This window comes from Marmota monax, unplaced genomic scaffold (genome assembly GCF_021218885.2).
Source record: "Marmota monax isolate L192 unplaced genomic scaffold, Marmota_monax_Labrador192_F-V1.1 WCK01_AAM20220418_F8-fsc00006, whole genome shotgun sequence".
Taxonomy (NCBI): Eukaryota; Metazoa; Chordata; class Mammalia; order Rodentia; family Sciuridae; genus Marmota; species Marmota monax.
This window is the reverse complement of record NW_026693712.1, coordinates 16823863-16840932: the sequence shown is the minus strand read 5'-3', so window position 1 is coordinate 16840932 and position 17070 is coordinate 16823863. Positions and strand designations below refer to the sequence as shown.

The window sequence follows — 17070 nt, the reverse complement described above, 5'->3', positions numbered from 1 at the left end:
CCTATTTTCTAGGTACATACTATATGCTGAGCTGATCCTGTGCTAAGTCTCCTTCCACCCTGTTCCTATCTTCTTTTGGGGATTTGGTTTTCTCTAGAGTTCCAAGGGAAGTGTTTTTCATCTCTGTTGTTTCAGCCGGAGCAGAGGTAGGGTCAGTGAGCTGCCTAGCTGAAGTCGGGTGACAAACAAGGAGGCTGCCTGTCAATCTGTGAGCTGCCCGCAGGCTCCAAGCAAGCACTGCATTGCATTCCTGATGCTGGAGAAAGGCTGACTATTGATAAAAAGTGTCCCTCTGTGCTTTCCAAATTAAGAAGACATTTAACTGAGTACTAGCTGGCTCGCCTGCTCCCTCTTCCTCCCAGGGGACAGAGCCCATCTTGGTTAAAATTGTTTTGAGCATGTCCAAAATCTCATCTTTGACATCTTGGCTGATGTCAAGAAGTTTCGGTAACCTTCCTGTTCAGCACACCCAATTCTGTCATCATATACACTGTCTCACTCTCTGGGTTCTGCTAAGGATCAACCTGGAGGATTGCAGTGGTTTTTATTGCTTTTTATTTTTTAAATTCTTTTTTCTTTTTTTTAAAAAAAATTTGTTCTATTTAATTATACATGACAGTAGAATGCATTTTGACACATTGTACACAAATGGAGCACAACTTCTCATTCCTCTGGCTATACAGTCTTTTTTGTTTATTTACTTATTTTTTTTTTTGTGGTCCTTGCAATGTGCTGTACCTCTTAGCTACATCCTCGGCCCTTTTTATTTTTAATTTGGGATGGAGTCTTGCTAAGTTGTCCAGGTTGGCCTCGAACTTAGGATCCTCCTGCCTCAGCCTTCCAAACATCTAGGATAACTGACTTGTGCCACCATGCCCAGCCCTTAATCTTTTTTCAGTCATAGACCCCTTTGGAAATCTAATGAAAGCATCTACTATTTCCAAAGAAAAATGGATATGCTCCCAATTTTGAGTGCAGTTTTTCAGGTTCATGTGTCCTGAAGCCAGCCAAGGACCCCAGGTTAAGAACCCTTGATATATTAGAAAGAACACTATACAAAGTCCCAGATCCTGATCCCAGCTCTGCCATGTGGCCTTGGGCAAGTTTTCTTCCATTTCTGTCTTTTTGTAACCTTGGATGTAAAATGAAGAGTTGAAATAGCTAAAGTTCAGACTCCTTATGACGACAATGGCCCTTGTCTGGAGGTTTAGACATAACCTTTTATAGATCACAAGCTCCCTTGGGAATCTGATAAGAACTTTATGCCTTTTGCCTAGAAAAATGCCTATATAAAAATTTTTCTGGTATTCAGGGGTCCAAGGACTACAGTTTGAGAGCTTTTGAACTAGAGTGATGGATGCAGTCATCCTGAGTATGCAATGAGCCAGTTGCAGCTGTGGTCCAGCCTCCTCCCCCAATCTCCTCTTTTCTCCACCCTCCCAGCTGCAGATCTACCAGGAGCGAGTAGATCAATGTGGGCTTCTCTAGTTCTGTCATTTTTGGACTTTGCTTTTACATAATTAAACATTTTTGGATTTTTTTTCCAGTGCAGTTCTACCTAGAGTTCCAGTCTAGATAAGAGAGGACTCTGAAGCATTTGTTTTACCAATTTATTCATTCATTCATGCATCCATTCAACCGGTATTTGTGAAGTATCTCTTTGTGTCAGGCACCTGGCTGGTCAGCAGGAGACCTCCTGGCCTCTTTCAGTGACCTGCAGAACCCATCTACTCCATGAAGCAGCTTGAATATCACAGCTCTCGTAAGGAGATCACTCTGGCCCAGAGAGAGGTGATCAGAGACCCCAGCTTCTCTGTCCCTGAGACACTTAACTTTTGGGGGCCTCATTTTCCTCATCTATAAAATGGAATAATGACGCCACATGGCATCCCAGATATATATGGCTTCATTATCCCTAGTTGGGAGTATGATTGGCCCATTTCTGTATACAATGGACATGAGCACCGAGTTCCAAAAGAGGACAAAAGGAAGAATAGATAGAGAATCTTCTGCCTTCGGGGTCCGAGAGGGCCCCCATCCTATTCATAAACTAGCTGTGACTGTTTAGAAATTTCCTGGAAAATTATAAGGCTGAGCCTTGGGAAAATATTTGTTCTTTCTTCACTCCCTCCTTCCCCAGAAGGTTGGCTGCTGTCAGTGTCGATTTCATAGACCAAGTTCACATACAGTCCTCTGGGGCCTGAATTCACAGGCCCGAACCTGCTATGACAGAGGAAGATTTACCCTCAAACAGGGGTCAGGTAAGAAGACTTCAGCACCTGAAAGGCTACTCACTGGGAAAGGCAGGACCTGCATCAGGTCAGATCCAATTTCCTTTCCCCCTGTGCTTACTAGTGCAGAGTAGTGTGAGTCTGAGTGACTTTGGAAGTGTCCATTTCAAGAGCATTTTTGCAGGGGGAACCGGGCGAGTCCACTGTCCACCTCTAGGGCTTTTCTTTTTCTTTCCTTTGACTGGCAGTCTAGTGCCAAATTTAAGGGCATGATTTTGGTGTTGGACCAACCTGGGTCCAAATCCTGGCTCTGCCTCTACTCCTGGCTTGATGTTGGGAAAGACACTCAACCTCTCCAAGTTTTGTATCCTTGTCTATGAAATGGGGATATCATACTTCCCTCCCAGGGTTGTAGGAAAATCCAATTAAATCCTATTGTTAAGCCGGTGCTTGGCTCATATAAGTGCTCTATTTATAGCTGTGCTTTTCTTAGTCTTAGTTTTCCAGCTGAGAAGCAGATTATTTGATAAAAGAGAAGCGTGGTCAAGAACACGCACATCCATCATCTGCATACCTGTCACTGTGAACCAAAGTGGCTCACTCCTGTCTAGACCCAATGACTTTTTTTGCCAGTGATTGGATGACAAAGAACTCTTGCTCCGTCACCCTTCCCTCCTCCCTCTCAATAGGTGCACACAGGAGAATGTGCAGCTACCTTTCCTTTGTTGGTAGGTCAGAGAGCATTGCCTGTTGCTCTAGGATCCAGCCCTTCTTCCAGTAGCCAACAAGGCCATCTTCCTGCTTGTGATACTCCATAGCTTCCGTTCTGCCTGAAGAACCAATCCTTTATATGTGTTTTGCCAGCAAACACCTCAGCCACAAACTGTCCCTGTTCTCCAAAAACTCACAGAGCGCCTTACAAGGGGTTGCTTTGATCATACCCCTCTATGGGGGCCACATCAGTCACCCTAAAGTTCTGGGGCTACCTCTGGTTGGTGAGTTCCAAGATTTTAGAACCAGATCACGTGGCCCGATCTGTAAGGCTTCTGCTCACATCTCCTAGGGGACCTGGTTCTTAGATATGGAGGCCTCCAAGGTGTGTTCCCGAGCACTTGCCGCCACTGGTCCTACCCTTAGCCCTTTTCTTTCCACCTGGGCCCCCTGTGTTTCTGTGCCCAAGGCCGCACTGGTGGCCAGGTCTAGACTGAGGGTCCTTCCACAGACGGAGAGCCGCCGCAGGGCCTCGGAGGCAGCCTCCACTGGCACACTGGAGCGTTGCTCCAGCAGCATCTCCAGCAGCGAGCTCATCTCTGAGAGGAAGGTGCTGGCCAGCCGTGTGCCCGTGGGGCTCAGCTCAGGCCCTGCCTCCTTGCCGAACGTCTGGAAGGTCCTTGGCTCCTCCAGGGCTGCAGCGTCAGGGGAGAACACGTTGTCTCTGTAATTGGTGGTGAGGGGCAAAGACAGCCTTGCCATCCAGGCTGGGTCAGGTGCGCTCAGCCGGTCCAGGGCCAGGCCTGTAGGGGGAGGAAGGGAGTCAATGAGAGCCCTGCCCAGGGAAGGGCCAGCAGCTGAGGGGGAGCTGTGGGCAGGGCAAGGGCAGTGGACAAAGGAGGGAAGGGAAATGTCAGGGGACAGACGGGGTGGCGAGAGGGGGACAGGAAGGAAGAGGCCCTGACAGGGAAGCTTGCTGGGCAGGAAGGCTGCTGACTGAAGCACACGGATGAGCTGTGTGAAAAGGTAGCAGGAGGAAGAGGAGGGCCTAGAGTTAGAAACCAGCCTGTTCCTGAACAACTTCTACTCAGTCCTGTGCATCCAGGATTTCCACCTCCTTGGGGAAACTTTTTCCCCCAGGGCAGGGCCAGCTGAAGATGGGGGAAATCCCTTTTTTTTTTTTTTTTTTTTTTTTGAGAGAGAGAGAGAGAGAGAGAGAGAGAGAATATTTCTTAATATTTATTTTTTTAGTTTTTGGCGGACACAACATCTTTGTTTGTATGTGGTGCTGAGGATCGAACCTGGGCTGCACGCATGCCAAGCGAGCGTGCTACCGCTTGAGCCACATCCCCAGCCCCTGGAAATCCCTTTTCTTAGCCAAGCCTAGGGTTCCTGGCTTGGTGCTGTCCTCTGTTCATATTCATAATAACAGTGGCTACTTGTTAGGTACTTATGTGCCAAACAATTTACATAATTATCTCATTTAATATCCTTATAGGACTTTAAGGTCAAGAGTATTATCTTCCTTTTATGGATGAGGAAACCAAGCCTCAAAGAAGTTAAGTCACACATCTGCTAAGCCACCAAACTCAGATTTGACTTCAGGTCCAATGTCTCTGAAGCCCCTGGGATTGCAACACCCTGTGTGCTCCCTCTGAAGAATAGGCCCTTCCTCTCCCTAGATGCTCCAGGTGCCCTCCTCTAAAATTCCCAGGCCTGCCCAGGGCTGCACTGTCACCACCTGGCCCTGTACCTTGACCTTCTCCTCACACCTTCACCTCTCAAGCTGCAGGAACCCCTGGCCCAGAGTCAGGCTGGAAAGAGGCTGCCTAGCTGAGGACCATCCCAGGAAAGGGACCATGTCAGGGGCAGTGATAAGGCAGTCTGGGAATTCAAAGTTTATCCCTAAGACTCCTGATAACACCATCATTCTTCTTTCCCCATTTCTTCAACAGAAAATCTTGTCTCAAAAAACTAGTTACAGACCTGATGGCATATGCCAAACCAGAGGAAAGAAAGCATAAGTCTTATGGTTAAGAAACAGTGTCTGGAAGGACACACATCTACTTTAACATTTATTTAATGTTTGCATCAGGTGAGCTGCTTTAAAATTTGTGCAAAAATTAAAAAATTGCAAAAGGAGATAGGTCAAATTGTTAGCCAAAATTAACCTTGGGTAGAAGTATTTATTCTCTTTTTGTGTATCTGTATTTTCTACATTAACCAAATACTACTTTTGTAATTTGAAAATGTTATTCCAAATTACAGGTAATCATTTTTCATATTGATAAATGACTCTGTCTTGCATTTGGTTTTGGTCTGTGCAGACTGTGAGATAGGATTGGGTCCCTGCCCTACTGGATCCTGGGGTCTGGCCCCATGCCTGGGACAGTGACAGTCTGTTGAAGTATTAGTGAACATAAACACTGACTCAGGACATTTGACCCTTGTTGCCTGAGACTCTGAGGCTGTCAGGTTGGATGGAGCTCTTAGTGGTAAAAAAACTCAGGCCTTTCTTTTTACAAGGTTCAGCATCATAAGAAAATGAGAAATCATTGGGCATTTGAGAACAACTGAAAAGTGGAGTATTCACTCAGTATCATCCTCCAGTTCCAGCTGCAGGTAGGCACTGGTCTCACCTGGTTTAATGTTCGCTTTGCCACTTCAGGGCAGTGTGACCTTGGGAAAATGGCTTAACCTCTATGATCCTCCTTTCCCTCTTTACAAATGGCGAGAAAGTAACTTTCATTATTGTGAGAATCCAGTTAGCTCATGCAGCCTGTAAAATTTTGTCATTGTCACATCCTCAAGTGGAGCTTTTATCTAAATATCACCAAGACTCCAGTCTCAGGCACCTTCATCAGGAGCCTCAGGGCAGTCCAGCCCTATGAACAGTGAAGGCTTTCCTGTCCCCCCACCCTTACTTCCTATCCTCCACTTCCTGTCCTGGCACCCAGTGCCTTCTCTGCTGTGGTGAGAGTCCCAGAGCTGGCCAATGGAGATAGAATTCAAAGCTTAACCGCTAATCCTCTGTGGGTATGGAGCACTTAAAATGTGGCTGGGATGACTGAGGAACTGAATATTTCATTTTATTTAATTTTAATTCATTTAGATTTAAATAGCCACATGTGGCCAGTGGCTGTCACACTGAACAGCACAGCTCAAAAATTTAGAGGCATGCTACACAGCCTGTGTTAATAACCATTAGCTGCACGCCCTTGACCCTCCATTTTTTTTCTTTATGAAATGGGGATAATGAATAGCCCCTCTCTCTTAAGAGTCCCTCATGAGGAGCTTAGGGACTAGCTGTAAAACTTACTCAGTAAATGTTGGCTTTATTTTCTTAACCAAGGAAAGGGCCATCCCTTGTCATGCCTTCTGCATGTTTGTACCAGATGGCGCATGTGAGAAATTGTTAACTACAGTGTGGGGATGGGCAGGCCCACACTGAGTTACCTAAAGGAGCCTGATCAGTGTACACAGCAGGGCTTGGGGCACCTAGCAGATCCTTGAATTAAATTTCACACTATGCATTTTTTGTTAAAACTACTTGTTTGACTACCCCCCAGAATTCTTTTTGTTTCAATTAGTAGTATAAGCACTTAGAGAGTTGGCTCAGTTCCCAGGGTGAAAGGGTATTTAAACACAACAAAGAAATGCAAATGTGTGCTTTAGGAATTAAGAATGGCCCAGGTTTAGGCTCCCCTTCAATTGCTAAGGAGCTTGGTGACCCTGGGTAGGCTATTATCTCTCTCTGAGCCTCAGCTGCTCCTCTGTAAATTGGAGCTAATAAAATCTATCTTGAGAGATTATTTGAAGGTTTAAATGAGATATGTGTAGATGGTACCACCTCAGTGCTGGCACACACCAAGAGCTCAGTAATCGCCACTATTTTCAATGATTTTACAATTAATAGGCAGTTGTTAAACGCAGGAATACTTTCTGAGGCTCCAGGGGAAGTACAAAGTTGGTGATGTTCTTCCCCAGAAATAGAATGGATGTTTCCAGAACTTAGTAGATTGGAGGAGAACTCCGAAGCTTGAAGGGACCAGAGGGCAGAGGCAGCATTGGTGTGACCCTGGGCAGTCCCTACCTGTATGGGGATCCAGCAGGCTTGACAGCTCTTCTTCAAGCAGCCGCTTCACAGAGAGGTCCTCTTCAGGATCTAAGGGCCCTTCCTCCTGGTCTGGTTCTGCCTGGCCACCAGCCCTGGCACCTGAGCCATCTGTGTCTGGGATTGCACTCCTGCAAAGGAAACCAACCAGTCTGCAAGTGAGGAAATTCCCACACAGCTTTGCTCATTCATGCCAGTATTTATTCATCTTCACAGGGAACCGGATCCACAGCCTGGCCTTCAGAGGCGGACCAGCCTGGATTCTGGGATCCCTGCCCTTACTTCCTCTGTTTCCTCATCTGTTAAATAACCGTAGTAAGCAACACCCGCCTCATGGGGTGTTGTCAAATGAGGTGTTGGAGGTAAAGGGCTTAGCGTAGTGCCTGGCAACAGCAAGCACCCAGCAAACAGAAGTGAACATGAATTTATTCGTGTCATCACTCACCCTTGTCCCCCCCCATGCCTTTATCCTGTGTGGCACAGATCAGGAGCTTAGTAAACTTCTTGAGCTGAGGTAATCAACCCACCCATCGTTAGCCAGGTAGTGATATTTTTCTGTCTCATTCCCTGTTCTCTCACCAGTGCCCAGAACAGGGCCTGGCACACAGTAGGTGCTTAATAAAGCGTTTTTTGAATGGTCCTTCCTCCCTATTTAAGCCAAATCTTAGAGCAGAGGAGCAGGTCTATGGAGGATAGAGCTGAGATTGGGTGTCTTCAAGCTGCTGAAATCTACCATCTGCACCCCAGTCTCCTGCTGGCTTACCCTGGCCCCGGTACCTCATGAACCCACCCTCCCTCTAATAGGACCCTCATCCCAACAGGAGAGAGGGCTCTCTGAGGCTGTAAAGCCTAAGAATCCTTACTGGTAGTTGTTCACCACCCCTCTAATGGCCATTTTAGCTGCTATTAAGAGATCAGTGGGGAGGTGGCCAGTTTGTGGGTAATAATGATCACTGGTATTGATTGAGCAATGACTGAGTTAGGCCTCATCCTGTGCAAGGTACCTGCACCTTCTCATTCGAGCCTTTCACACCCTTAAGGGTTCTCTTTTATTCATTCCCATTTTACATATGAGAAAAACCAAGACTTGTGAAGATTTTTCAGCTTGCTCGACATCCCCATGGATTAAGCAATGAAGCAAGAATTCAAATGCAGACTGATGTGATTCTGGAATGCGTGTATAGTTAGATCCTGTTAGGGAAGGCCTCAGAAGCAGTATCTCTCTGACCCTGTCTGCCTTCCCTGTCTCTCACCTCTCATTTTCACCTGAGGCAAGCCAGAGAAACTAGAATTCCTCTTTCCCAAGGTGGGTCATAGAAACCAGAGCCTCTTTTCCCTCAAGCTAGCCATAAAACCCCAAAATATTACTCTTATTTCCCTCCACCTTTCTGTGTAAGAGTTAGCCATAAAGACATTCTCTGATCTACCTTGTTTAATTATAGGTTATGAGACCCCCCATTCCAGAAAGGGTCCTGCCCCCATACCTGGAAGGAAAGAATGCTGCATAGAGAGGCCGAGAAGAATCTGAACAGACAGGCCTCTCTGGGTTTTCCCCTCAGTGATTCCCATCAGCTCAGACCCTTTTGGCCACTCATATTTCTCACAGCTGTCTCTGCTTTATCAAACTTGAGCAGGTAGTTCACCCTGGGTCTTTGGGTCTTCCATCCCAGTCTCTTGTGTGTTGGTAAACTATGATCAAAAAATTTGTTATGGCTTTCCTCCTGTTAATCTTGTCTATTGCCAGTTTATTGCAGCAGACTTGAATATTGAAACTTCAGAGAGAAAATCTGAACTTTCCTCTTGTTCTACTCTCTTACCATCCTTGCAAAAAGAAGTTACAAGTTATCAGGGCAAGAGCATGGATCCAATCAGGATCCCTGAGAGCTGGGCCCAACTTTGCCATTCACTTGCTACATGACCTTGAGCAAAGCCATTTTAAGGGGAAGGGACTTTGCACTGCTTGTGCAATGCCAGGCATTGGGCTATGGACTTAGAATACATTTGATCCTTAAGTGTTTACTCCATCACTACAAGGGAAGTAGTATGGCCTCCATTTTCCAGATAGGGAAACCGAGGTCCTGAGGGATTATCTTATTTGCTCAAGTTTTCATATAGCTAAATTGGATCAAACTACTGAGAGCCTCAGTTTCCCCAGGAATTGGGTTAGATGTCTTCTTTTTCCTTTTTAAAAAAAAAAATAATATTTATTTTTTAGTTTTAGGTGAACACAGTATCTATACTTTATTTCTATGTGATGCTGAGGATGGAACCCAGTGCCTCATGCATGGTAGGTGAGCACTCTACCACTGAGACACAACCCCAGCCCCTTTTTTGCCTTTTTTTTTTTTTTTTTCATTTTTATTTTGAGACAGGATTGCCCATGCTGGCCTTGAACTTGCCATTTTCCTGCCTCAGCCTCCCAAATACCTGGGATGACTGTATACCATCACACTCAGCTGCTCAATGTCCTCCTGAGTTCTCGTCAACTCTAGGATTGCCCAAAGGGGCACACCCGTACATCTACGGCCTTCCATATCATGTTTATGGGCCAAGAGAGAGAAAAAAAGGTGAAAGCTATAGATTTAAAGCCGATTTACAGCACCTCTATCATCAGGGACAGATAATCAGAGGTCAGAATGAAGTCATTTCCTTAGTGACTCTGGGTCCTGCAAATACTATAAATACAACAGTCCCAGGACATGGTCCCCCGGAGTGGGGGTGGATGCTGTCTGCATCACTCACCCAGAGTGTCAAGGATGTGCTCATCCTCTCACCTCACTGAGGCTGCAGGGGTGAGGGGCAGTCAGGGGGGACCTTGGGAAGTCCGTGGGGTCTACGTGCTGCTTACCTGCCGCTGCCGGGCTTGGCCAAGTACTTATTTCCCCGGTGGTTTGGTTTGGGCTGGAATTGGCCCTGATGCAGTAAGGACAGCAGCTGGGAGATTTGCTACAAGACAGGAAAAATCTGTTGACTCCACACAATTCCAACCCAGCACACTTCCTTGCCGGATGTTTCCCTCAATGCCGGTGCTTTCTTTTTATAGTTTTTCCTCTGGCTTCAGATGTTTGTGTGATCAAATGGGGGATGGTCCCTTGTGACGGAGACAGGGACCTGTTGGGAGGGGGGCAGCTCTCTGCTTTGAGTATATAAGGGAGAGCGTGGGGACCCTCCAGGCTCATCCTCTCCCCATCATTCTTCCAAATGCCCCTCTCCTCGTGGACTCCGTGGGATGGGGTGAAATAGTCATTTCCTGATCATAAAGTCATTATTTGATATGGATTGTCTTCAAGTGTTATTTTCCCTTTTTAGCAGTATTCTAACACTCTGGCCAATTTGTGTGGGCCAGATGTAAAGACTGCATTGTAGAGAAGACAAAAATGATAGCATTTAATCATTCATTTCTTCACCCTTTCATTCTCTGAACCAGTCTTTAATAATCACTTGCTCATGCCAGGCACAGGGCCTGCTATGGAATAAGAACAAGGAGACTCTGCTGCCCTTGGGACTCACAGTCTGTCAGGAAGGTAGGAAGAGGGCTCTGAGAGGGGGCTGCATGGCTGGGAAAGGATGGGAGACTGCAGGAGCAGGGGGAGGCCCCCACCCAACTTGGAACAGGGAAGACATAGGGAGGCAGTACTGGGGGAAGTTTATTATTTTTCAACAAACATTGAGTTCCTACCGCATTCCAGACAGCTCTGCTGAGACCCAGAGTCTCTGCAGGAGTTCACCATGTGGAAAGAGTGTGAGGGTCTGGGCAAGGCAGGTTTCAAGCGGGAGCACTGTAAGCCAAAAGGCCAGAAAGATGGTAGTTTCAGAAAGGCTGGAAAAGGGGGCAGCAGGTGGGTGAAATGTCAGGGCCATGGGAGGGAGAGTCTTGGGAGACTGAGTTCTAGTTCAAGATCATTGCTAGCTTGTTGCACTGTATCAGGCAGGTTTTTTGACCTACTCAGACCTCAGTTTCTCATCTCTGATCTCTAAAGCGGGGCCAACCTTCTTCAAAGAGCTGTCAGAATTAATTAGAAGGTTTGGAAAACTTAAAAGTCCTATGCAAATGCAAGAAGTTTGCGTTGTTACTCCTAGAAATGCTGCTTCTGTCTCTGGGTTCACCCCCACTCCTCCCTGGAAAGGCCCAGAAGTGCCAACCTCAGAGGAATGTTGGAAGAAGGGGTGGCCAGGACTGGGATTTCACTGTGACTTTGGAGGATCAGGGTGCCAATGCTTCCTCAGGCAGATCCCACCTCCTTGCTCAGGCCCAAAAGCCCTGGTAAGGCACCTGTACCCTTTGCCCAAATGGCATTTGGCAAACACTCCCTGTATGCCAAGCCCTGTGCTAAGTTCTGTCATTCAGGGCCACTTCACAGTTACAGCCCAGACTCACACTCTAAAGCTGTTCCTGCCCTAATTCTCATCTTTATGGCCTTGAGGAATCACTTAACCATCCTGAGCCTCAGTTTCCTTAATAGTGAAAGGGTAAATAAAAATAAGATGGAGGTCATGTGGTGATTATGAAGTTTAAATGAGCCAAGGTATTTAAATCACATATTAATAGACCCCCACAATAGCATATAATCTCATTTAATCCTTACAATAGTCCAAGGAGCAGATATCATTATGCTTAAATTTCTAGACTGAAACTTGAGCTCAGACTTGACTCCACTGTGGTGCTGTGCTCCTGGAAAGACATGAGCACTGGTACCTTACTCGCTTACCCTTAGGTTGATTCCAAATAGGGACTCCTCCGTCTTACCAGTGGGGTCACCCATAGTGCCTGCTCTCTGCCAGCGGACAGCACAGTGTTTGGCACAAAGAGTTCATTCAAAAAGTGGTGCATGGATGGATGGATGGATGGATGAGTAGATGGCTCTGGGCAAACTCTGGGTCTGCAAAGAACCCACAACAAGATTCCTAAGAAAACAGCCAGGCCATCTCCAGGTGGCTTCCTGGGAAAGGGATGGGGGAAGGAAGCTGTGTCCTTGCTCCACAGGAAACCTGAGCTGATGGCCTGGTCACACAGAAGCGTGCCTGGGGCAGGCAGCCTGGCACAGTGAAAACTCCCTGGAGTACAGAGGAGCAGACAGGGGTGAGATCAGGCACCATTCCTGTGACGATTCCACACATATGCAGTAAATCCTCGGTCACTAGACAGCTTGGTATCATTCCACTTCAACTCACCCTCCTGAGAATAGAAACAGGGCAAGTTCGGTGTTGGACTCCCATTTTACAGAAGAAGAAAATGAGGCTCAGTTGTGAAAGATGTGACTTGCTCAAGGTTGCTCAGGTCCTAAGTGGCCATGTTGAAATTTAACTCACCTAACTCCAAGATTCTAAGGTGGTTTCCTCTGCTTCATTCTTCAGGTTCAGCTAGTAAGTTTTGGGGTCTCAGGCAAGTCAAATGCAGCCCCTGAACCCAGAGACAATGACAGGCTAGCTTACTTCCTAGGGAGGTTGCCCAGATGAGATGAGGGAAAGAGGAAAGCAGAGATGAAATGCTTTGCAGAAGTAATAGTAATCATTTGCTGAGCACCAAGTACATGCTAGATACGTTCTACAAGCACTAAGTGCATTGACTCACTTTATCCTTAAGCAAACTTGGGAGATGGGTGCTATTAACATGGACATCTTTAACAGTTAGAAATTGAGTCACTTCTCTGTGGGTCACAGCTGGGATGAGGCAGAGCCAGGATTGGAACCCAGACAAGTTTGCTCTGAAGCCTGTACTCATATTCACTATCTTTGCTATGTGTCTGCTTATGCCAGGCACTGTGAATAGGCACCCGATAAGAATTAACTGATCAAATCCTCAGGATGACTCTACAAGGCAGATATTCTTACTATCATTCCTATTTTATCATTAAGGAAACTAAGGCTCAGAGACAGTAAGTAACTTGGCCAGGATCACACAGCAAAGATCTGTTGGCCCCAGAGCTCTTCCCTGAACTATGGCTGCTTAAAGAAAGCATCATAAAGTGCTAAGTGAGCTGAGGAGTGAATGTGAGGAACGGGAGGGAAATGGGGACATCTGATGCTGTTTGTAGTGGTCCAAGGGTGACCAAAGAAAGAGCTGCCCATGCCCGAGGTACCTGAACAGGAGGAGAATCCACAGTGAGCTCCTCCACGGGATTCCTCTCTGCAAAAGCAGCCACAGATAATCGGACCAGGCTCCGCAGAATCTGATGGGGGCCCGATTCTTTCTCAGGGGACACTTTGCCATTGAGATTCCGCTGCCGCCTCAGGGTTGCAGAGGAGGTGGGTGGGCTCAGCGGGGTCCCCTCGCTGCCCTGGTCTCCAGCCAGCCTCCCCATGGGGCTGCCTGCAACCTTCAGAGGCCTGGCACGTGGCTGGCCTGGAGTAGACGGGGACTCAGGAAGGTTCAGGTTCTCCCGGGAGGCATTCCTCTGCCTGGGATGGTTGAAAAGGAGACTGACAGTATCCGGCAGCACCTCTTGGCTCTCTGCCAGTGCCCCCTTGTTGCCTTGGTTACGCAGGGTCCTGTACAGGGTTGGTGTGAGGTGAAAGGGGGCCTGTAGGCAGGGGTCCCAGCCTGCTTCCATCATTGCTTCCTTGCCTGTGTCCTTGTGGGACTGCTCGACTTCACCAGAGTCATCTGCCTGGCCCCTGAGCACGGGCACCAGGTGGATGTCCGCCTTCTGAATGTGTTTCTGGGGCCTCTTGGGCTGGTGGCGATAAGTGGACTCAGCTTCCCGACAGTTGTAGGCCCTGTTGTCCTTCTTCTCTGTTCGGCAGATGGACACAAACAGAGCCAAGATCGACCCGAAGATGGCTAGTAATACAGTCAGGCAAATCACAGTCAGTACCGATGTGCTCAGGACCCCCGGCTCATGGGCAGAGTCCCTTAGGTGGTCCACACTGGTGACAAACATGACCTTCAACAGGGCTCGGGTCTGCAAGGGGGGACTGCCATGGTCTTCTACCAGTATCTCCAGCTCCCACTCGCTCCCAATGAGGCTGCTGGCATTAGTGACATTGATGAATAGATGCCCCAGATTAGGGCTGAGGACAAAGAGATGGGCTTCATTTCCACTTCGGATGCTATAGAGGAGCTCTCCATTCGCCCCGGAGTCTGCATCTCTTGCCACAATGGTTGCCAAAAGAAATGGCTGGGAGCTGGGAGTGGCCAGAGGTGGTAAGCCAGCACCTGCTGGACCCAAACCTCTGGGAGTCTCAATGGGCACCAGAAGGTGGCCTGTGGAGGCATTTACAAGCACCGAGAGGCTGGCTTTTCCATTGCTGAGCACAGGCTGAATCACTTCCGGGGCATTATCGTTGGCATCCAAGAGGCTGACCCACACAGAGATGCTGGATGCAAGCTTGGGTTGGCCTCTGTCCTCTGCTATCACCTGGAATTCAAAGCCAGTCATCTCTTCATAGTCCAGTGACCTCTGAGCAGTGACCTCTCCAGTGTCTGAGTCAATAGCAACTAAGTGAGAAACTGGGGAGTCCTGGATGCGGTATGAGATTTTCCCATTACTGCCCAAGTCTGCGTCATGAGCCTTGATGGTGATGAGGTGAAGGGAGGGCAGGTTGTTCTCCCGAGTGGAGACCTCGTACCGGCTCTTCTCAAATACAGGTGCGTTGTCGTTGGCATCACTGATCTGAATGCTGAGCTGTGTTTTGGTAGACAAGGGCTGGGGTCCTTGGTCCTGTGCTAACAGAGTAAGGGTATATCTGGGCCACTGCTCCCTGTCTAGAGTGGCATTGGTTAGCAGCATATATGTGTTGCCATTAGTCCTTTTCAGTCTGAAGTGGCCCAGCTCTTGATTCAGCCAACAGTGGACCAGGCCATTGTTTCCTGAGTCTAAGTCATCTGCCATGACAAGAGCAATGAAACTGTCCTTGGGAAGAGCTTCTGACACCAGAGATGGCTGCGAGGCCCACGTGATGTGGATGCTGGGAGCATTGTCATTGACATCCAGGACCTTAATAAGAACTTTGCAGTGGGCTGGGATGGGATTTGGACCCAGGTCCCTTGCCTGGACATCCACCTCATAGGCAGGATTCTTCTCATAGTCCAGGGGTCGGCGCAGAATGACCTGGCCTGTCTTGGCATCGACACTGAAGGTGTGTAATACCTCTAGAGGTACATGCTTGCCGAGGAAGAACTCTACCTCCCCATTGGGGCCTTGGTCAGGGTCCGTGGCAGTCAGGTTTATGAGGAGGGTGCCAGGGGCAGCATCTTCACGGATTTCTAATGCCAGCGAACTCTCGGCAAAAACAGGGCTATTGTCATTGGAGTCTAGGACATTGACCTTGACTAAGCTGGTGCCTGACTTGGGAGGGTTCCCACTGTCATAGGCAGTTAAAACCAGATCAAAAAACGAGTGGACTTCCCGGTCAAGCTCCTTCACCACCACAAGTTCGGCATGTTTGGTCTCATCAGGCCCCATGATGACATCCAGGGCAAAGTGCTCACTGGGAGACAGAGTATAAGAGTACAGCGTGTTAGGGCCAGTGTCTGGGTCAAGAGCTCTGTCCAGGGGGATTCGTGTGTGCAGAGAGGCACTCTCAGAGATTTCCAGCTCCTGCTCTCCTTTGGGAAACTGTGGCTGGTGGTCATTGATGTCCAGCACTTGGATCTCCACGTGGATCAGAGTTAGATCCCCTGTGGCAAACACATCAAAGGAAACCAGGCAGGGATCTCGCTGCCGGCACAACTGCTCTCGATCTAGCCGCCTCCCAGTGCTGAGCAAGCCATCCTCAGCATCCACCTGAATGGGGAGCACCTGGGGCAGTTGCAAGACCTGGAAGGCAGCCCCTGTCTGCCCATGCCTCTCCTCCCGGCCCAGTTCCCGGGACAGCTTCCCTATCACTGTACCAGGCGGCACCTCCTCTGTCACTTGGTATTTCACTGTGAGAGTGGCTACCTCCTGACAATCCCCTGAAAGGAACAAGTAGCCACCTGGCCCGAAAAGCCCCAGCAGAAGTTGCAGAAGTGGCATCATGCTTACCCCCAGAGTGGGCTAGGGTCAGAGGCCGCTAGAGCTCTTCAAAGGCTGGACAGGTCCTCCAGTGTTTTCTGGGTGGCTCGATGAGCCCCGTTCTCCTGCCCCCAGATGTGCTGGCACAGCCTCGTCCCATAATTAGAAGACGATGGAACAAGCAGGATTTTCAGGCAAGGTCATTTTCATTGGAAGCAGTCTGCGAGGTCCAAGCACAGATGAAGTAAAATTGCCAAGGGAGAGCCCACAGCAGTAGCAGTTGGTCCACTTCAGCAACCATGGACAAGAGTGCTCTAAGAGGGACTTGACCCAGTAAAGCAGGATGTGGGGAGCAGACTTCCAAACAGTAACTAGGCTAGGGAAACAGAGAAGCAGCTTTTTCCTATGGAAACCCCACCTACAGGAAAAGGGAGGGCTGTGGATTTCAATGCCAATTAGAGAAAGAGCATTTCCTGTGAAGCTGAGTGGCCTGCCACTGAGGAGGATGAGGCCGGGGCTCCCAGGGACAGGCCGGATGGGAAGATGCTGTCCGCACAGCAAGACGGCGAGCCCTGCTGAGGGTCAGGGGGCCTGTGAGCAGAGAACTTGAGCCCCGCCTGCTGCCTCCAGACTGATGCCCCTCCTGGATAGGTCATGCTCACTGTCTCTCCTCCGTTCCTCATTCCCCTCATTCCTCCTTCCGCATCATTCCTCCTTCCGCTTCTGTCTTTTTCCTACATTTGTTTACTTGTCATTCTTGAACCAGCCCCGGTCTCTCATGTGTGTCTCACAAGGATGCAACTGTGATGCACAGGGCAGCCATCAGAACTAAACAGCCTGGGTTCAAGTATGAACTTTGCAACTTACCGGCTGGATCATCTGGGACAAGTCATTTAAACTCTCTGGGCTTTGGAGTGGGAATGGGGATAAGAAGAGGAGCCCTCTGAGGAGGAAATTGTGAGGCTCAAATGAAATGATATATGAAGGCCTAGGCCTGGGTCTGTCCCTAAATCACAAGCCGTGACAAGCAAGTTATTGCTGGGGAGAAGGTTGTAATCTGCACAACTTGTCTCACTCT

The 17070-nt window shown here is 48.4% G+C and overlaps 1 protein-coding gene across 1 annotated transcript; it reads right to left on the bottom strand.

The window, feature by feature from the left end:
- Positions 1 to 1596: 1596 nt before the first annotated feature.
- Pcdh12 (protocadherin 12) lies at positions 1597 to 16377 on the bottom strand. Its single transcript, XM_046460278.2, is given in 5 exon segments — positions 1597 to 3389; positions 3392 to 3745; positions 7036 to 7187; positions 9905 to 10002; positions 13137 to 16377. Coding segments are annotated over 5 exon segments (3567 nt in total). The 5' UTR covers positions 16017 to 16377; the 3' UTR covers positions 1597 to 3306.
- Between the last annotated feature and the right edge of the window lie 693 nt (positions 16378 to 17070).